Source organism: Coturnix japonica, chromosome 2 (genome assembly GCF_054131305.1).
Source record: "Coturnix japonica strain WE chromosome 2, WE-NBRP24, whole genome shotgun sequence".
Classification (NCBI taxonomy): Eukaryota; Metazoa; Chordata; class Aves; order Galliformes; family Phasianidae; genus Coturnix; species Coturnix japonica.
Window position 1 is genome coordinate 99,256,487 of NC_140664.1, and position 20,962 is coordinate 99,277,448.

Here is a 20,962-nt window from a genome sequence, read left to right on the forward strand (position 1 = left end):
GCAACAGAACAAGGAGCAATGGGCACAAACTGGAACACAGAAATTCCACAAGGAAATGAGGAAGAACTTCTTTACCGTGCACTGAAGAGCACTGAACAGGCTGCCCAGAGAGGTTGTAGAGTCTCCTCTGGAGATATTCAAGACCTGCCTGGACACTCCCCCACACAGCCTACCACACAGGGACTGCTGTAGCAGGGGGTCGGAGTAGGCGAACTCCAGAGTCCCCTTCCGATACATGTGATTCTGTGACGACAATCAGCCCTGCTGCTCAGTTCTGCCCTCCTTTTCAGTGACCGAACCCCCGGTTAGAGGCTGAAACGTGGCGAGAACGCTTGCACAGCACCATCCCCTCCAACACTCTCTCTGCCATCCCTCCCCGCGCCCCATCCATCAGCTCGGGAGCCGTCGGGCCGCCTTAAGGGGCCGTGGGATACTCGGGTCTGCGGAGCAGCGCTGGGCAGCCCCAGGCGGAACCCCGCCGCCCTCTGCCGACAGCCGCTCGAAGAGCAGCGGAGACCCTCGAGCCGAGACCGGCGGCGGGCAGGGACTGGGCAGGGGGCACAGCCGGGCGGCACAGCGCGCAGGGGGAACGAAGTGGGGCGGAAAGGCCGTTCCCTGTGCGGGAGCCCCTTCTCCCCGCGGACCCCGCAGCGCCAGCCCGGCACACGTGGCCCCGGGAGAGCAGCGGAGTCTTATAAGCAAGCCCGACTGCGCGCCGCCCTCCCCGTCCGAACTTCGCATCCAGGCGGGAGGCGGGGCGGGAGGGAGAAGAGGGAGCCCCGCTCCCCCCGAGGCGGAGCCCGGCCGCGGCCCCGCTGCGTCAAAGCTGTGCAAACACCGCCGCCGCTATTTAAGGGGCCGCGGCGGAGCAGCCCCCGACATCCCGCTTGGACGCACGGCGGCTTTCCGTGGTCCTCTTCACTCCGGCCTCGGGGAAGGAAGGGAAGGAGAAAGGTAGGGAGAGGCACTTGGGCGGTGCGGGAGCAGCCGCGGGGGGGACAGGTGCCCTTCGCTTCTGTGCGTTGCGAGCGGGCGGACGAACTTCGTTTTCCCTTCTTCCGAAGTGAAAAGGTGATGCTCGGTGCTGGGTTTCACATACGCGGGATAATTCACGCGTCTTTATGACGGGAAGTTGCCCTCCTGCCGGGTGCGTCGTTTCTCCTCTTAGCCCCGTTTCCAGAAGTGCTATTTCAGATGCTGTGCTCAAACTGTGCCGCTTCCCTCTGGGTTGTTTCATCCGATCGTTGTTTCTTTACGGAGGTGGCAAAAAATCGTTTTGTTTGAATTGTGGTTTACACCAAGAAGGGCACAGTTCCGGTGCACATCGTTGCTTGACCTCTTAAATCAGGTGATGGGGTGGTGTGAGATTTTTGGGGTAACACAGCTTTATTCCTTCTCCTCTTGTACAAGACAGCTTCTTCAGGGCTGAATTCCAGACCAAGGAGGGGTGGGGGAGTAAACGCTCTTTGCTGGACGTGTCAGAATTGGGTATCTGTGATAGCAGCAGATTGCAGTACAGCAGCAATGCACGTGGCTGCCCGGACTCTGCGAGTTTTTGCAGAGCTGCGTAGGTTTCCTTTAGTTATTACTGGAATGCAGCTTCCAAAACAGAAAAGAACCACGTAAGGGAGGCATAGCACATACTCGAGGAGAGATAAAACCAGTTCGCTGTGGTGTTACCTCCTCTTCCCAACAGATAGCTAATAGTCACGCGTACCTTCTAGATGAGAACAGATCCCACAGCATTAAGCTGCATTAAAAGAACAAAGTTTCCTCAGAACGCAGCGCCTCCGAAGAAGACGGGGCTGGGGGATGACGCTCAGTGTGCTCCATCTTTCCGACCCCCTGACGTGCCTTTTCTCTCCCCAGCGATGTACGGCGGTATCTGCATCTGCGTGCTCCTCGCTGCGCTGTCGGTGAGCTCCTTCGGCCAGCAGCCCGCGGGCTCACACGATGGCAGCCCGCTGGCTGCTGAGCTCCAGCAGAGCCTGACAGAGCCCCACCGGCACAACCGCTCACCCTCCTCGGCGGGGCCGCTGAAACCCGCCCCGCGGCTGGATGGCAGCTTCGAGCAGAGGGCGGCTATCGGTGCGCTGCTGGCCAAGTACCTGCAGCAAGCCCGGAAAGGTACTGCTCGTCTGCTGCTTCTGTGGCACGGCGTTTCCACATACTAACCCTGCCATCATCTAGCACTAACTCCTGCATTCCTATAGGAGATAGGAAATAGATTTTGCCTGGCTATTCCCGAAGTAGAGACCATTTCCTTTCCCACTTACTGTAGAACTAAAAGGAAAAAAACCAACCCCAAAGCTATTGTTACATAGCAGTTGCCTTGGGACAGAATCTTGCAATTAATTAAAGCCTCCCCAGCATTCAGTAATGGGATCGTGAAGCTCCAGGAGAGTACTGGAATCACAAGGCTTCACCTTTATCGTGTGATTTATTAATTGCTTGAGCAAACAGTTGTTACCTATTTGAACTGAGTTACACCATGGACAATGTAATTGCTCTGGCCACCAAGGGAGGAACGTAACTGCAAACCTCAAGAAAAAAGCACAGTATGGCTTTTGAGGTTATGCAGATCTTGTTTGCTTGCAGTAGCTTCTCTCATTTATCCCCTGGTAAAGAGATTGCATTAGAAGTTAGGATTACTTTGACATACAGGGAGTGACAAATTAATTGACTCCCAGCCCTGAAGTTTGTTTAGGATGAAATTCGCTTGAAAATTGAGAGCCTTCTCCTCTCCTGTCTCTCCACACAATCATAATGCACAACATTTACTCCTCTCTCCATAGCCTCACTGCTGAGCTCTTTGCTAGGCAGCATTCCAGCTTTATTTTTGGTGGTTGCAATAAAGAGATGGCACCTGCATTTTATGCATTACGCGTGCTGATGCACACATTCACCCCTGTATGCAGAGGAGGGTTGAATCAGAAACAACAGTAAAACACTTTTGATATATTTGGAGGGACTTCTCCTCACGCTATGAATTCTCACAGCATTACATTAAGGAATCCTGCTGGAAGAGTCTACAAGGCAGGCAAAAGTCTACAAGGTCTTCCTTTCCTTTCTCCTGTGTAGCTACAACATTCCATTACCTACCTGATGTTTCCAAATAGCTTAACCAGGTGAGGTGAGGAAAAGGATGTATTTTTGGTATGCGTTTAGGAGAATTGCCTGCATACACGTTCATAAGTATGAATTTTTAACCCTACAAAATGACTCTTGCGAGGAGGATGGAATTCTTGTAGCATGACTGAGCTAGCTGGGCACCAGTGTGTAGATGTACTTGCTGGTACAGAAGAGAGTCAGTACAACAAAGCAGTATTAATTTATATCAATGCCAATCAACTGCTTTTCTGTAAGAAAAACCCAATTATATTCTTATTTAATATGAAAGTTCAGGGCAGTGCTTCAGAAATCTCTGCAGGACATTTACATCTGCTATTTTAGCTTGTCTGAACACACACTAAAAAATTCCATCTGAGAGGATGGGGAGGCTGGGCATTTACTAGCATTAGCAGTCAGCAGTGATGGCCTTTGCTCTTGTGGTTAATAGGAAAGCTTATTTTGGACAGTGGGAGTTAAATTCTCCCAGGAGGGTAGGGCTAGATGGCAGCCTTGTAGCCAGACTGCTGCAGTTCTGAAGCTGTTCAATGTATGTTCATGCTGAAGTATCCATAGGGACATCAGTGGTTATTTAAGGGAAAGTAATTAAGGTGCTCCTAGGGAATTTCTTAGGCTAGTTGTAACCCCTAGCTTTCACTTTACTTCATCTACAGGCTTTCAGCATAAATCTGGCACCATGTCATTGAGAAATGTGGCTGACAAGTCAGTGACACATGCAATTTGCTGCCCTCTAAGGAGCCCTTGCTAGGCCAGACCAGAATAGCATCAGGGGAGTGCTAACAGCCCTCAGGTGACTGCAGGCTGCAAGATCCAAGTGATGGTTTTGCACTGTCCTAGCTCCAGTGCCAGAAAACCTTTCTCATCAACATAATTTTGTACTTTGAGCTACGTATGTGAATTTCAGAGGTCTAACAGTATTGAGAGTTTAATGGCAGACAAACATATTTTCACAGTTCATCGTTGTTTTTTGTTGTTATTGTTTTCTTTTCTACTATCTATTTAAAATGCCTAAAGCACGTTTGGTTTCGTTCTATGGTACTTTTACCTCTGTATCTCTTTACAGCCATTAACAAAATAATGCCATTGGTTTTGTCTTTAAATGAGTCACGGTTGTTACGAATCATTACATTGTCACCAAGGGTTCCACTAAAACTAACGACCTGTGTAGATTTGGATTTGTGAGGTTTGGTCTCCTTTTCCTTTTGCTCCGTTCAAGTATTCTTCAAGCCTCACTCCCCATTAACTGTTACTGTGTCGGACTTGTCCCTCTTCCTCACTCAAGGCTCAGGCTTAGTCTAATTACTGGCATGTGTCCATTTTGGCTTTCTTCACGGAGCAGAGGGAGAAATAATTTACCTTCCCCTGTAATTGTAGTTACATAATGTGATGATATCAAACTTATCATAATTATCAAAATGATTCTCCCCACAAATAATTTAGATCTCCTTGATGCCCTAAACAGGGCTGGGTGAAAGGCTGAAGCAAGGTCAAAGATCAGCATCTCATCCCATCCCACAGTGAAAAGTACTATGAACATTTAGGAAATGTGAAAATGTGTCTACTTACTTTCTCTTCTCACACGCTCTTTTCCTGTAGGTTCCACTGGGAGGTTCTCTGTCCTAGGAAACAGGGTACAGAGCATTGATCCCACGCACAGGATAAATGACAGAGACTACATGGGCTGGATGGATTTTGGCCGCCGCAGTGCTGAGGAATACGAATACTCCTCCTAAAGAACAGCAAACAATAGCAACAGGAAAGAAATCACACTCCCATGTCTGTACAGAAAGAGAAAAATTAATCTGTTGTCCTCTTCGAATCAGTGTTTTAAAATATATCATGTATTTGATGTAAATTTGTCTGTAAGACAATGCAATATATACACATGCAGAATTTTCCAGGAAAAAGAAATGTTTTCTTTCTTTGGTGGTTTCTCATACACCGATATTATATTAAAATGATTTCACTTACCCCTTCTCATCCTCCTCGCCACATGTTGCTGGGTATCTCACTACACAGAGAGGCAGGAGAACGCCTTCATTCTGCAATGTATTATATTCCAGGTGTGATGTACTCAGACAAATGAGCCACTTCTTAGGGATATATTGTGACATTTGCAGTAGCTGTGAACACTCTAAGGAGAATTTGTCTGAACACCAACACAGCAGCACAGTACTGCCAGAAAAGGCCTGCTATCCTCACACTGACCCCAGCTGTGCAGGGTTGAGTGGTTGTAGTCTATACCCACCAGGGCTAAAGGGAGAAGGAAAAGAGGAATGACACCAACATGTTTCTCCTCCATGGTATGTTTATTTTATGTTGGGGACTAAATGTGAAAGTTCTGCTGACAGCTGCAAATCATGGAATAAAAAGAACATTCCCTGCTGTGTGGTGAGCTAGGCCTTCATTCGGGGAGGGGCACAGACAGCTGTGCAGAGGGTGACCCTGAGAGGGCAACGTATGGGAGCCATCAGATCACAGGCTGTTAGAAAGGGGTGCTGGTGAGAGGCACTGAGCACAGCAGAAGCGATCACATTTTGAGGAGCTGCTCTTTGCTGAAACTGAGGGAGCAGACAGTACTGCAAAGACCTGCAGTGTAAGAGACGCTTCAACAAGTGGTAGCAGAGAATTCTCCCCTTTCTGTGGATCTCAGCTTGAAAGCACAAAACTGCTTTCTGACACACATTTTTCCTCCCCTCATAGTCCTTCCAGACAGCCCCTTGCCAAGCTTCTTCATCTGGCTTTTCTCAGCTCCTCTCCAAACACCTTGAATATCATTAGGATACAAACAAACCCCTCCTCCTCCCTTTCTTTTCTGTCTCATTTCCTACAGGCAGGAGAATGGAGCAATAAAGACATTTCATGCCATTCCTCTCCATTTCAAAAGACACCACCTTCTGCATCCCCAGCAGGCGAGCAAATTCTGTGTATAAAACAAGGCTTCCACCCCTGCCAAAGCATTAGCAACATCGCCTCTGATACTGCTCTTAGACCACTGCGAGTTTGGTTGTCTAAGCAGATAGGAGAGCAGTGTTCTATTTTTCTTACCACCCAACCAGCAGCACGATGGCTGTAAGGAAGCACATTGCCTGGGTGCTGGACAGCTTCAGAGAAACCCCATCTCATTTTTCAGACACCGTCCTGTTTGAATGGTTATACATCAGGGTGTAGGACAGACATGGGGAATAAAGGGACCTGTGGTGACTCACCTGGCATCCAAATGGAGACTAATGACATACAGGAGGTAATGACGTTGTAAAGTCTTCCTAAAAAGCTGCACCTCCCCTCCTTGACCTCGATGTGCTGCCCCAGCCCAGATCCTTAGGATCCCCCTGTGAGTGCTCAGTGGTATTTCTCTTTTTGGGTTCTTGCTGGAGTGGTCATTTCCTTTCTTCTTTTTCCTTTCTGTCTCTCAGCTGAGGGCTTCAGACACTCAGTGCAGGTGAATGGGGGGTCACACACTGAGCACTGAGACATAACATCCAAAGGAAAGCACGCTTTGCATAGAGGCTAAATGAATACTGGCTGAATAGCAAACCAATATCTTTTTGCATTTAAAGTCAGTTTGCCTTCTCCATGGGTTTGATTTAATTAGTTCTCCTGCAGCTTTATCAATTACGTTTCCAAATAGGTGCCAGGCAAGTAACTGTGAGCAGAGCAGCTCACTGCAAGCTCCATGTAAATGAACAGGGGAGAGCCTGGGGCCCTGCCTGCTCAGGGGTGAAAAGAAGCTGAATGAAAGGGGCAGCCGAGGTGAGACTCAGCAGCCCCCATCCTCCATCCTTACTGCAGCAATGGGAGCACTGCAGGGCCCAGCTCCAGCCCTGAGCCAAAAACAGGCACTCCTTCTCCCTGTCCATGCAGGAATTCACACACCAGGAGAAATGCAACGTCCTAGCAAAGTGGTGAAAGGCTTCTCTTTGATTTTTGTATCCCCTGAGTTCATTAAATTCCTCTTGAGGAGCAAAAATCTGGCTGTCAGCTTGTTAGAGCTTTAATCTTTCCTAAATGCTTGTGTCAATGGAGCAGCAGTTGAATTCAGAAGCATAGCTTGAAGCTTTGTCCAACGGGTCAAAAATCTCTATAATCTTTTAAATACAAACATTATTGATTTCCTCAATGTGTGCTATCCTCACATAAAAGCTCACTGCCTGTGTTACAGCTCAGGTAACTTTCAGCTCTTATTTTCTTGCTGCTCAGTGCACTCATTTGTCTTGTTGTGAGGAACCGGAGGGCTGAGCAGGGCAGTGAGATGTCAGAGCACACACAGCTGGGCAGTAGTGAGCCCTCAGCACAAATGCAGCTGTAGCCATCATGTCCTGCCCGTACCAGCAGGGTGCAGCTTACAGCTCATTGCAGTGTTGGATTTTTGGATACAATGTGGGGAGCTGATAACAAAAGCATTCGGGAAGCTGAGGACTAGCATTCAATCTGTGCACCACTGTGTTATGTATCCAGTGCTTTGGGAACATACAAGAGAGGAGAAATGAACCCCACAAGGCTGAAATATCACTCACATTCCCCAAAGAACACCTCTCATGCCCACAGCCCTGTCTCCATCAATTCACAGCAAACAGCCTCCTCTTACCTCCCAGCCTCCCAAGGTGCACAATCATGTTTTTGGCTGTGGCGAAGCAAAGATGTATCTAGTGAAGTTTCTGAGATATTTGGATATTGCAAAGAGAAGGAACACTGCTGAGCAGAGCCAGCAATTCTTAAGCCATTTGGCTTTCTAAGGCTTAGCTTATACTGTAGTTCTGTTCTGCTTTGAAATTACCTACGCACATTAAATAGATGGGCTGAGCTTTCAGGTGGTTCATGCAGTCTTCATTACCTCTTGGCATAATTTGGTGTCCAGAGGTGAGAAACCAGGAAACCTTCCCATTACCAGCACTGTTTACAGAAGCAGAAACTGGGTGGTGTTCTGTATACCTCATACCCTGCAGAATCCACTGCAGTCACTGGGAGACAAATCCATGAAGCAGAACTGTCCTGTATCCAGGTAAAAAGTCAGAAAATAATGATACGACACAAGCAGCCACCCCCATGTATTTGCTCTTTCTGAGGTCAGAGATTTAGGTCACTGCAGAAGCCGTCATTTGCGCCAGTAGACATGAGTTAGGGAAAAAAAATAAATAAAAGCTATACATTTTGGAGGGAGACAAGATGTAGAAAAGGCAGTACCCCCAAAAAATATGCTTCCCTGTAGAGAATCCCTATAGAGATACAGGGCTCACCCAGGGTCCCAGCTGTCACCAGGGAGCCACAGCACCTGCACAGCCCTGCAAAAAGCAACAGTGCCTGAGAGAGACGTGAAAGGGGATCAGGCAGGGAGGCAAAGCGAGAGCCGTGTGTGGACGAAGACACTGCAAGAGCTCTGATCAATCATTTGAAAGCAACTATGCAACCACAAGGCAGCCCTTCCTTTCACATCACCTGGCAGTTCACTCAGTGAGACGCTTCTCCCTCAGCACCAAGGACAGCGCCACGTCTAACAGCAGAACCTGGCCAAGTCCTCCTTAGCCATCACCGCGCTTATCACAGGATGGTCTGGGTTGAAAAGGACCACAATGATCATCGAGTTTCAACCCCCCTGCTTTGTGCAGGGTCACCAGCCACCAGACCAGGCTGCCCAGAGCCCCACCCTGCACTATCACTGTGTTTTTTTTCCATCATCTTAAGTAGAAGATTTCACATCCTTCTCCCAGTTAATATGCACAAGCCACATGATGTCTAGTTGTGCTTTCTTGGAATTCTAATAGAAACAAAAAGCACTTAGGTCACTGGTTTTTGTTTTGACCTGATCTTCATCAGTTCTGGCAGTCTCCCAGTCTCAGAACTTTTCATCCATTTCTATAATTAGGAACTTAAAAACCAAACAGTGATGGCCTCTTCCTTTTGCTTTGACTGTGAGATGAAAGCAGGAGAAGAAGGTGGGATATTTATCACTGTAAGAGAACAGCAAAGAGCTGAATAACGCACAACAATGCAATTATTATTATTTTTTGTTATTTTATTGATATTAGTGAAGAAAATTTAAATTTTATCTTTCTGATGTGGTACAATTCCTTTCTCTGGTGGGCCGACAGCTCTGACTGCTTATTTAAAGGCTGAATAATGCTTCCCAGTTGCATGATTAGTTTCTACAATTGAAGTTCTCAAACAGTATTGCTTTCTTCCTCTGGGTATATAAAATGGTCCATTGAGTTCGTGATCCTCCAGAATCAACTGTTATTCTATCTACTGTTTTAAGATACATTCAAATAAAAAGGTACTTAAATTTACTTGCAATAAGTGCACACATACAACAGCAAAGAGAGCTGATGACATTTTACTAAAACATTTTTAGTTCATAGAATAAATATAAGTCTCCAAACACATGCAGTAACTGACCGATGTGTTTTTTCTTTCTCAAAAAAATATCCTTAGTGTCCATAACACTACTGCAATAACTATTTCATTCAAAAAACAAAAACAAAACAAAAAAAATCACCTATCTCTCATCACAAAGACTAAAAGAGCTTCATTTGTACAAGAAATTAACAGTGCTAATAATTTAGTAACAGTCTGGTACAAATTCAATTCACGGCAATGACACGAAGTGTGATTACGGTGGCAACAAGCAGGGAGCTTGGTTTAGATGGCACTGGAACTGCCACGAAAAGAAACAGATGCTAACAGCCCTACGGGCTCCTTTCCCCACCTGTTTCAAAAAGAACACCGGGGCTCTGCTCAGCTGTAGAAACAAGCTCCCTCCAGTCCGCTCCCATTCCTTTCAATTCCCTCTACAAGCACCCAGCAGAGGTTTGGGAGAAACAGGCAAGAAAACTGCAAGTCAGATTAGGACCGTCTGGCCACAACTCAATGGTGGGTGATGTCTTTAGTTTCTTAACTGAAGTTACAGGTTTGGCATTGGAAGTGGGGTTTTGTTGTTGTTGTTGTTTTGTTTTGTTTTTCCAATTTAAATCCACTGCAGAATCAATTGTTTCACATAATTTTACCTCTGCAAGGGTCAAAATCTGGAATAAAAAGGTTTCTTCGAAAAAAACCAGAAACTGGGCAAGAAATATTCTCACTCTGCTTATAAGACCATGGTCCTCTGAGGGCACAAAACCTGAAGATCAGCTTATTGACTGCAAGGTGCATTTCCCAGCTTGCACCATTCCATTACTAAATGTTTATGTGGTTCTCTGCTTAGGTTCCAAGGACGCACCTTTTCCTAACACTGGTTTTGCTACATGTTCTCATATAACATTCTTATCTGTCAATCTATTCCGCAACTCCAACTTCTAGGAAGTCAGAGCCATGTTTACCTCATGAGTTGTGAAAACTGTTCTTTGGGCGCACTGACAAGGCGTGTTTCAGTGGCAGCAACACATAGTAAAGCATTTTCCCCTTCCACAACCCAGTGCAGCATTGAAAAACAAAAGCTACTAAGTCACACAGAACGTAAGCATGCCAAATGAGACAGCAGTGGTAGAAATATGTCAATATTCCAGGTACCCAGTAGGCCTGCTGACCTCTACACAGTATTAGTTCAAGTTTATCGTATCGAAGAGGAGGAGAATACAGAACAGAAAAAGAATAAAGTTTCATCCATTCAGGCATAACAGCCAGGCACTCCAATAACTCAGCTCAACTCATTTACAAAAGCAAAATCAAAACTATCAAGTGTTAAACTGAGTGCTTTATCAAAGCATAAATGCTCCCATGCTTCAAGTGATGAAATGCGAGTTCTCACATAACATACTCAACAACTTCCCATGCACCTTCAACTCAAGTTAGGCTAGCTACAGAATTCATGTTTTTCCTAGTCAAGTTATCTTGGTTATGTTCTTTTGTACTTGTTTTTTTTTCAGTGCATCTTAGAAAAACAAAACCTTTTCAAAAGGTTAGCAAGTTAACCCTAATACTGCAATCATAACGTAGAGCCTTTTGCACTCAATCGAACAGTAAAATAATTCAATTAGTTACAACGGAACCGGTACATATTTACACCTTTATACAAAGTTTACACATTTCTCCCATTAGGCACGAAGTTGATTTGTCAAACTCAAGAGGCAATGAAGGGAAGGTGGGGAGAGGAAAAGAGGACTGGAGAAAGAATCTGAGTATTTCCATTTAAAAAGACTAGCTGTAAAAATAAAAGTCCTTCATCGTAAGCTAGTTTGCTTTGGGAGCTTGGTTCCCATGAGGATCCCGGAGGTGAGGGATGTCGGGCCTTTCATCTGCATGCTGGAACCCACCATGGTGGGGAAACTCCGGTTCCTTCGGATGCCAGTGTTCAGCTGGATGCCCCCAATGGCACTGGTCACAGCAGGGCAGCCCAGTGGGAGAGTGTCTGGTGCCAGGCCTCCAGGAACAAGTGCCCTCCCTGGTCCTTGTGCTCCACAGACAAGAGGTCCCTGGTCATCAGTTAAAGGAGGAGCTGGCACTTGCCCTGAACTCACAACTTTGGCAATACCAAACCTCCTGACCTTGTCCACAAGATTAAGGTTGGAAACAGACACGTCAGTCTGACTCTCACTGTTCCTGATGTTCTTTTTATTCCTCACCTCCTTCAAGATGGAACTAGCAGGCTTCGAAGCCAAGAAGTTGTCATAAGGTGGGCTGGTGCACTTGAACTCAAAAGACGGAGGGGAAGAAGAAGGTGTCTGCATAGGTGAGTTTGGTGGAGTGGAAGGAATGATTGCCATCTTAGGGGAATATGTGTTCAGGAGGGCGCCTTTGCTGGCTCTGTCCCAGCTCTGCGGATTGTACACTGCTGCTGAGATGCCCCTTTCCTTCAGCAGCCACACCAGCCCCAGAGATGTGCTCATTGTTGTCGTGGATTCCCGCAGGTTTGTGAAGGATTCGGCCAAACTCAGACGCCGAGGAGTACAGGGAGTAGCCACCGGTGTGCCTTTCAAGTTGCTAACGCTGCCACAAGCTGGAGTAGGTGCTGCGTTAAGGCTGAAAGCAAAGGAGCAGTCAAATTATTCTCTCGTTAAGGAACTAAAGCTGTAAGCAAAATTTTTAGCTTCGAGAGGGGACTTTTATCCATTCTGAGAGTGCATGGGAAGATGTACATTTCCCAGGTCCTCACAAATGTAAGCAATACAGAAACACCTCTTACAAAACACAACTCTTCTATATGCAGGCAGTGTCAAGGGATTAGTGCATTTCTCAACAGACAACCCCCAACATTTCTTCCAGTAAACTATTAAACTGACAGGTTTGTGATCAACTTCTTCCATTTTTCTTCCCTATCTATTAGCTATGAGCTCTTACTTGCTTCCACAAGACAAGGAAACAGTGGAATAGGCTTCTAGTGTGGCTTCTGAGCGCACCTAACTTCTGGTCATTTTGGTACAGCTGGGTCACAGCAGAGCTAAGGGAAGAGGGGAACGTATTTGCTACAGAAGCATTCGTGGCAGTGCTTCTGGTATTTGGAATTGTTACCACCAACATGCACTTCTGCAAGGTCTAGCCCTTCTTCCCTTATGTAGAATTTGTTTATGTTTACAGCGAAGGGGACGTGGGACCTGACTTTTGATGGTGATGCACAGTGGTGTGAACAAACAAAATCAGAAAAATACAGTCAAACTCTTGGTCATCGACTGACTAGCAGGTAGATGATAACTTAGCAGCAAACCAAGCATGACAAAGAGCCATTCTACTGTTAATTCAGTTACAATAGTGGTTTCTACAGTTTGAAACATGGCTAAAATTCCTCCAAGATCTAGTTATTTCCTTTCAAAATAAACTATGCATAAGCAGAGAGCAAGCAAATGTTACACTGGCAATGTACATTTAGAACAAGTGGCAAACATTACGTATTTATGGTTACTGCTGTCTTACTGAGTTGTCAAAAAGAGTTTGACATTTCTCAAGACAAATCAAATAGCATTCATTTTGTTAGATCACCCTCTTCCTACTAAGTTGACTATCTGAACAAAGACTTAATGCAAGCATCTATTTCAAATGAATCATTGGTACAAAGGCAACATTCTAAATCCTTTGTACCACAGTATGACGTCTCATAGATGCTGAAAGTTTGAGGGTTTCTGGCACTACTGTGTCATCCTTAAAAAAAATAAAGTAAAATAAAAAGCTTGGCAGTTACAGGTTTGGTCAGCAAAGACACATTTACCTACATATAATCTCCACCCAAAATTTGTGTCAATCCAAGTTACACCATTCATCAATAAGCAATGGTGTAATCAGTCACTGCAGAAATAAGGTGTGTAGGTCACCCACAGCTCTTCGAGTTTACATCTTTTGGGGAGAATCCTAAGGGTTCTACAGAGCTTAAAAAAAAAAAAAAAAAAAGTTTTCTAGCAACTTCTAACCATGCTGAGGATATCATGTTTTTGCCATGTATGTTTACACAAAAAAAAGAATTCCACAGTAATATTACCTTAGCATTGATTCATTCCTCTAGTGACATTCTCAAAGTCTTTAACAATGCAAAAGCTGATGCTAACAAAAATTTACTGACCTGAGAGCTCATCACTCCTCAAAGATGGAAATCTTCCCCATTACCTTGCCAGGTTAGCAAGTAGAGCACACTCAGCAAATAGTCAGACAAGCACCAAAGCCAAAGCAAGAGAGGGATAAACTAAGCGGGTGGGAGGGGAAGCAGGGGTAAGGGTGGGATTTCTCTTTTCCAAAGAGCCAAACTGTTGTATTGGTTCAGCCATAGCATGCAACTTCAACTGCAGTTGGGTTCTCCGCACCAAGGAATGAATCAAATAACCATACTGAAACAATCTGGATGGATTTCCAGGTGTAGATAAGTCTCGAGCCAAGTAATCGCAACTTTTTTTGTCCACAAGGACAAAAGGGCCTATGTAATCACAGACTCATTTAACCTTACGTCAACAGTACTATAGCTGAAATGGGAAATCCCAGGAGGTTTTGTTGAGTTTTTTACAAGAGCTTTTTCTAACTGCATACAGCAATCAGCTGACATGACTTGATACAACAAACTCTAGTCCACTGATCTCCTAAAAGTCAACAGCACTAATATCTCTGTGATACTCCATAAATGATGAGACACTGGCCTGATGTCAACAACATCTACTGAAAGCAGTAAAATTGCAAAGGTTTTTTTGTTGTTGTTGTTGTTTTCTTTTTGTTTTGTTTTTTGCAATTCAACAGGAGGAATCCCACATATTCCTATCTGTAAAATGCAGTGAAACACTTTTGAGAGAACTGATATGTAGAGTGGCATAATTTGAAAAGCAGCCTTGCTGAGCTGCCCCAAAATCTGTTGTCTCACACCACCCTGTGGGCTGTGGCAGTTAGTACAGGCATACAGGCAGCAGCTGGGCTACAGGAAAGTATCATTAGAAATTCTCTTCACACTCACTGTCAGAGGCAGGGGAGGACTCCCAGCAAAGCTAAGACCACAGGCACACACACACACACACACTCTGAAGGTAAAGCTGAGCAGAAACAAAGAGTTAGCTCACGGTTCTTCTCATAAGCACTACATGAGCTACACCTTCACAGCTGCAATTGCAGGTTGTGATGCATCTCCCCTAATGCAAGTACAAAAGAAAAGCATGAGGGAGGGAGCAGAAAAGGGAAGGGAGCTTATTCTGTGAACTGACTTCCTGCAGGACAGGATGAAGTGCATTTTGGAAACTCAAGACAAGAAGCTTCTAAGATGTCCTAGCTTTGAGGTGAAAACTACAACACTTGAGTTGCTTTTTTCCCCCTCCAGCCCCAGATTTCAGTAAGATCAGAAGTAGTTAGATTAGCATTTATTCTAATTTGTCAGTACTGGTACTCATTACAGTGCAGTTAAAAAAAACACATCCCTGCAAGGAAGTGGGTATTATGTAGGTGCTATTTTTTGTTTGGTTGGTTGGTTGATCATTTCAGTATTACTTTAAACAAGAACTACTTTCCCCTTCAAACTGACCACACTGCAGAGCAACACAGAAACAGGCTCAGTCTGGGCTCAGCAAATGAGCCCAGGGACAGTGCCAGAGTTAGACTGAGAAAAGAAACAAACAAATGAGCACCTCATGGAGCTGGCTGAAATTTAGTCGGGTTAGAGCAGAGCCTGGGTTAGAGGCCAGGTTCAAATGAAACCAGTCAGGAGAATATCTGAACTTTTGCGGTTAGCTGGTGCCACAAACACGGGCATTCCTTCCACGTGGCCCTGCCAGCACAGGCAGTATTGCTCACCCCCTGCACGCTGGGTCCTAGTGTCTGCCCTACATCTCCTCTCAGCATAACGTGACATAATGCAGTTTCCTCTTTCTTCTCACATGACCTGTGAAGAATCATTTACAGTTGGTAAGGAGGAACTCTTTCTTCAGCGCGCACACTGAACACATCACAGTGTTTATTTTGGTCTTTTTCCTCCTGAACCAGTTATGAATTTTGGAGTAATCAAGTGACCTAATGAGGTACTGAATTTAGCTGTCAGCTATGGCTGATTTGTTAGATTTAGTAACCAGCACGATCAGAGAGTTTATTACAACCACAGTTAACAGCAATTCAACAATAAAAAGAATAAAATAGAATTGCAGCCAAATAAAGGGGTTCTCTTCAGCAGCAAAGTTGAGGAGAGAGAAAGACAAGAGAGAACAAAGAAAAATGAGCCAGGCCACGATTAGCTCACTACAATTGGAAAGGGAAGAAGGAAAGTTACAGTTAATCATCACCTATTTCCTTTACACATACTTATCACCTCAGAGGTGTTCATATTTAATACCCTTACTTCTCATGCGTTCCTTAGGTGGCCAGTGCCCATCTGATGTCTAAACAAGTCTAGACACACCATCTCTGAATGGGTACCTACACAGGGGTGCACTCCCCCATAGGAGCTGAAAGGGATAGAGAAATCAATGAGGCGTTGTCCTTCTAAACAGAAAAATACACTTTAACTTCTGATTTGCTAAGGAAGGAAACTGCCCTCCTTAGGTATTAAATTCACTCCCCCTCCTCAGTTCTCAACTCTATGCCTTCCATAATTGTATGCCCATATATACCAACTGCTACTATTAAGCCAGTCTATTGTTTTGAGTCTGGCTGCTAAGAACTTATTTCCAACAATTAACCAAGGAATAGAGTAGTCAACTCCCTGGTTTGATTAAGCTGTGTTTCCTCCTCCATTCCTCATGTACCTCCTGGGCACCACTGAAGCACCTACGTTTCTTTATTGGCCTATCTCTCTTTGTCCCACACTACAGATTTCAGTTTGTCCTTCAGAGAAAAATCTCCTTCAAGTTGTTTGTTTGTTTGTTTTAGAGAAGACAAAAGATGCACACTTGGGTCAACATCACATTCTGATCATTCGTGCATAGCATGTGGGACTACTTTGGGATAACCAGCTTTGGATGTTTACTTTATTTCTGATCCTTCCATATTTGTAACTGGAGATAATAAAATTTAAACTGTTTTGGCTGGCTGTCTAAAACATTACAAGTGCCTCTCAAATAAAATCAGCTTGAGGCAACTGAAAAGAGGAGGAACGATTTCAGAGGTGCACTGTAATTCACCAGTGTGGCTAATGCTTTTGCTCATGCTATTATTTCACATCCCCTCACAGTGAAACTCTGACACAGCTGAAGGCTTTGCCATCATGGGAAACCCTTACCTTGGTGTGACTCGTGTGAGCTCATCAGAAGGGTGCAGAATGCGGCAGGTGGTGAAGGTGAAGGTGGAGTTGGTTTGTGACATGCACTTCCCAGGATGAGGTACTAAATTAAAAAAAAGCAAATTCTTTGCATTTTACACAGAAAAAAAAATCAAAAACAAAAAAACAGAACTTCTGTGTGAAGACAGATGCAAAAAGTGATGAGATACCTCAGACAGGATCAATGCAAGAGAAGTGAAATATACAAGTGCTATGGTGTCATAACACACTTGTTCTCCAAACATATATAAGACTCCACGGCCAGTGCTAAAATGTTTTTCTGAAGTTTCCCCATGTTCAATACCACTTCAGAAAAGTCTTGCTGAAAACAGACTTAGACAAGGCAACACTTGAAATGCTAGCCCTTATCTAAACCAGCAACTTTCATTGGAAATAACAGCAAACATTCTCTAGTACCAGCAGCAAAGGAGCACTAAGATTTGCTGAATGCTCATACACTTCTGCATTGTCCACAAAGAGGTATCCCCATCACTTTTCAGTAATGGATCCGGCTTGCTAGTGCTACAGGAACAGATCAAAAAGTTGGGGCAGTGAGGGGATGGACACACAGCACTGTTTCTCTCTCTTCTCACATCCATGGTAAAGAAAGTGGTAATTTTTTGGATCCACTACTGTGCATCTGTGAAATTTCCCCTGTACGTGTGCTTAAGTTCTTTAAGAATGTATGTCCTCAGCTGCACGATAAAGCAGTTTTCAAACAGCATAGTAAACAGAATAGTACTTTCCCCATAACTGTGTCTGTAAAGATTTCCCTTTGTTAAAGTATCATTAACTGGGGAAAGAAGCTCATAGTTTACAAGCTGATGGACATCGGCCAATTGCCTTCTTCTTGGTAGAGATACTTCTGTGGATGCATTAATCTGCTGTATAATGCAGCCAGGGTCATTGCAAAATAACTAGAAAATTTAAGAGCCATGCATCTGAAAAGCTGATTGAAGAACACCCAGAGTTAAGTATTACATCAAAGATATCATGATTGCATAGGTTTTCTTAATATCCAAACTTAGCAGTGGTCAAAAGACATGCACAATAGAAACTGTGTGGAGCTCCCTCCCTCTTGTTTCTACCGAACCCCCAGGTTAGCCACATTTTAATACCACAATACACAAATACCCAACACACTGCAAAGGACAAACAGACAGACCAACTAGATTAGACACCATTCTGAATTTCCAGAGATGCTTAGCAAAAGCAAGGCAAGTCTAAATCGTGGCTGTGTTCCCTTTTCTATACACAAAGTATCACAGCTCAAAACAATGTGCACGCTTAGGTAGTCCCTTAGGAACACACAAGCAGTGTGTGAAGGGCAGAGCACGGGGAGTGTGAACAGTGGAAGCGGAAGTGGCTAAGCATATGACAATGTGTGACTCAAGCTAACTTATAGTAAGTACCAGGATGTACTGCTGTACATTAAAGAAGGATATCTCAAAAAAAAACCCACTGGAGTGTCAGGTTAATACACTCAAATGTTAGCACAGCATAACATAACAACAAGCTCTACTTCACCTCCAGAGATGGTAATTATGACGCTTCAGGAATCCAGTTGCTTTAGAGATTAGTGTGAGCACTATAAAGTTATTACAAGGGAGCACAGCCTAGCAATCATGATTCTCTCCATACTGTAGAGAGTTAAAAGAAAGTCTGGAGAAAGAACCCAAATAACTAGACATGAAAGAAAATTAGTTATTTAGAGGAAACAAAGGACTGTGACATACATCAGGTAGAAACAAAGTTATCCCTGGATGATGAATAGAGAAAAAAATAAAGCAACGCCAGTTCAGATCGCAAGCTCAACCCAAAGAAGCACATAGCTGTAATACAGTAAGTGAATCATTCTCATTCATAATATCCATTGGGTATTCCCTCAGATTGGAAACAGGCACATTGAAGATATGTAGCTGTATTAGCAAAAGCAAGACTCATTGTTATTAATGAGTCAGAGATAGGAGAAGGCTGCTAAAAGTAGAGAAACCACTTGACCCCAGTAAGAGGAAGCAAATCAAAACAATCAACAAAAAAATCAATTTCCAAGGATGTATTCCATCCACAAATACCACTAAGAAAGTTCTGTACCAGCTTCATCCTCCATCAGTCAACAATGGGATGAATCATATTGCTGTTGCACTTTCCATCCTTTGGACACAATACAAACAGAGTGAGAACCTGTTGCTGTAAATGAACAAAGTTCATAAAGTAGAAACAAAACGATTCATTCCTAACCCAGCATTTTTCATAAGAATGGCCATATTCTGAATTGGTATAAACTTTTGATTAAGTAATATGTAATTTTATAATGAGGCTATTTTCACACACACAACAAAAACTGTAACATTGAATGATAACGAAAACAGGAGTAGGGACTTAAGAATAAACTGTTTTTTTCAATGTACAAAGCTAGCATTGCCAGTAAACACCTGTAATACCAATGGCCAAAAGAGACTGTATCTGAATAACTCTTCCTCCATCCGCTTTACATAAGTTTGATCCTAGGAAAATCTGTCTCACATGACTGTGGCTGAAAACAGATCTGTTTTATTTATACCCTCCTCTTCCAAAAAGTAGACAGTTAACGAGTTCCGTATCTGCACAAAAAACAAACTGTACATAATTGTTTAACACAATTTACAGAAAAATCATGCTACTTCGTCCATTAGGAATACTCCGAAACAACACATACACTTATCCCTTAAATTAAAAATCTAACTAACCCCTAGATTGCAGCTGTATTGGGTTTTGGTTTGCAGTAATTCAATATGCTTTACCTAATTGAGCTTTCTTCTATAAATTCTTAGGCGTTTGGGAAAAAACGCAAAACATTATAACTCAAAAAACTCTTCTGTATGTACAAATGCTGCAGTAAAGACATATTTTCAAACACCAAAGAAAAAACAAACGCAGATACTAATCAAGAACCTGTCTGCAAAGAGCTCCATCTTCTGGTAAAATACAGCTTTCCCTATTTAAAACACAAAGTTGATTTTTCTTTAACTCGGGGCTGTTTCATATGCACTCTGAGTACACTGAGGGATTACGGGCCATCTGCTCAGTGCAAAGAAAAAAACAAGATGCTTTTAGGACACAACTGTCTGCTCAGGGATGCCTCAGAAGACCATATAATCTGGATTTTAAACTAGATTATGCAGAGAAAGGCAGCAGGTAAACTAGTGGCCCCTGTCACCCACAAAAAGGTGTCTGACAAATTGAACTCGAGGGAGATGTGTAAGAGACAGCTACGGTTAAATGGCTTTAACTTTGGCAGTGCTGGTTCAAAACTCAAGTTCTCTGTTGTGTTAAATGAATAGTGAGGAGCAGAGAGCTCACAGTGGCCAATAAGTATTTGCATTACACACAAAGATCTGTATGGGCTAATACAGAGTTATGCAGGAATGAACTTTTTTAGAAAACAAAATAATAAATTAAATAAAAACCAGGAATCTTCAGAGCTTGATTTGATCCAGACTGACACAGAACTGAAGTTTTAGTTCACCTTTGGAGTTAGCCATTCTGATTATCTTCTCCCTCTTTATGTTTTAGCAAAACGAGGAAGTCAAAGACTTTGTACATCTGCTTATAGCACAGGCTGGTTAGACATGGATTTGGAAGCAAATAACGACAAAGGACTGTTAGTTGGGCACCTCCTTCCTCCAATTGTTACCATTTGAGATAAAAGCACAGACCTCGCTTTTACCAGCCAACAACTTCATCCACAGCTAAGCTGAAATTTCCAAAAGGTCATACATCACAGAATGGCTTGGTTTGGAAGGGTCCTTAAAGCCCACCCAGTTCCAACCCGCTGCTGTGGGCAGGGCTGCCACCACCAGATCAGGCTGCCCAGGGCCTCATCCAACCTAGCCTTGAGTGCCTCCAGAGATGGGGCACCACAGCTTCTCTGGGCAGCTCTGCCAATATCTAACTGGATTCACAGGACAAGATAGCAGCTTCATGTGCCCTGTAAGTTCTGAAGAGTTTTTTCCCGCAGGCAACTGAAGGTGAATGTACTGATGCCCAGTGCCACCTGCACCAAAACCTCCTGATGGAGGCTGATAGGATATATATATACATATATATATAGAATATGCTGAATCTAAAACTAAAAGCTCTATTTTGTGCAAATAGTGCTGACCTAAAGTGGTTTAGGTGCCTCCTGAGAACAATTTACTTTGGGTAAACATTGTC

At 44.0% G+C, this 20,962-nt stretch overlaps 2 protein-coding genes across 26 annotated transcripts in view; one reads left to right on the forward strand and one right to left on the reverse strand.

Moving 5' to 3' along the window:
- Positions 1 to 877: 877 nt before the first annotated feature.
- CCK (cholecystokinin) lies at positions 878 to 5,514 on the forward strand. Of its 2 annotated transcripts, none has more exons than XM_085538219.1 (3): positions 878 to 1,071; positions 1,870 to 2,127; positions 4,726 to 5,514. In XM_085538219.1, exons 2-3 carry the CDS (start codon positions 1,872 to 1,874, stop codon positions 4,860 to 4,862), a joined length of 393 nt encoding a protein of 130 aa, XP_085394345.1. In that variant the 5' UTR covers positions 878 to 1,071; positions 1,870 to 1,871; the 3' UTR covers positions 4,863 to 5,514. The 2 variants fall into 2 exon arrangements, with proteins under 2 accessions (XP_085394345.1, XP_015709681.1); XM_015854195.3 differs by having other exon boundaries at positions 878 to 954.
- Positions 5,515 to 9,124: 3,610 nt separating this feature from the next.
- The window catches only part of TRAK1 (trafficking kinesin protein 1), a 117,623-nt gene continuing 105,785 nt past the window's right edge, over positions 9,125 to 20,962 (reverse strand). For 11 of the 24 annotated variants that reach the window (XM_085538209.1, XM_015854101.3, XM_085538201.1 and 8 more), the window contains 2 exons: positions 16,727 to 16,829; positions 9,125 to 12,081 (listed from right to left, as the gene is read on the reverse strand). In XM_085538209.1, the coding sequence (XP_085394335.1) occupies positions 11,283 to 12,081; positions 16,727 to 16,829 (902 nt within the window). In that variant the 3' untranslated portion in view covers positions 9,125 to 11,282. Of the gene's footprint in view, positions 12,082 to 15,309; positions 15,398 to 15,847; positions 15,954 to 16,726; positions 16,830 to 18,859; positions 18,956 to 20,962 lie in introns of those variants that run through there. The other 13 variants (XM_085538217.1, XM_085538210.1, XM_085538203.1 and 10 more) reach the window with 8 other exon arrangements.

Coding starts and splice junctions, on each gene's coding strand:
- CCK (XM_085538219.1), top strand. CDS start 1,872: ATGTACGGCGGTATCTGCATCTGCGTGCTCCTCGCTGCGCTGTCGGTG. Junction 2,128..4,725: donor CCTGCAGCAAGCCCGGAAAG/GTACTGCTCGTC, acceptor CTTTTCCTGTAG/GTTCCACTGGGAGGTTCTCT.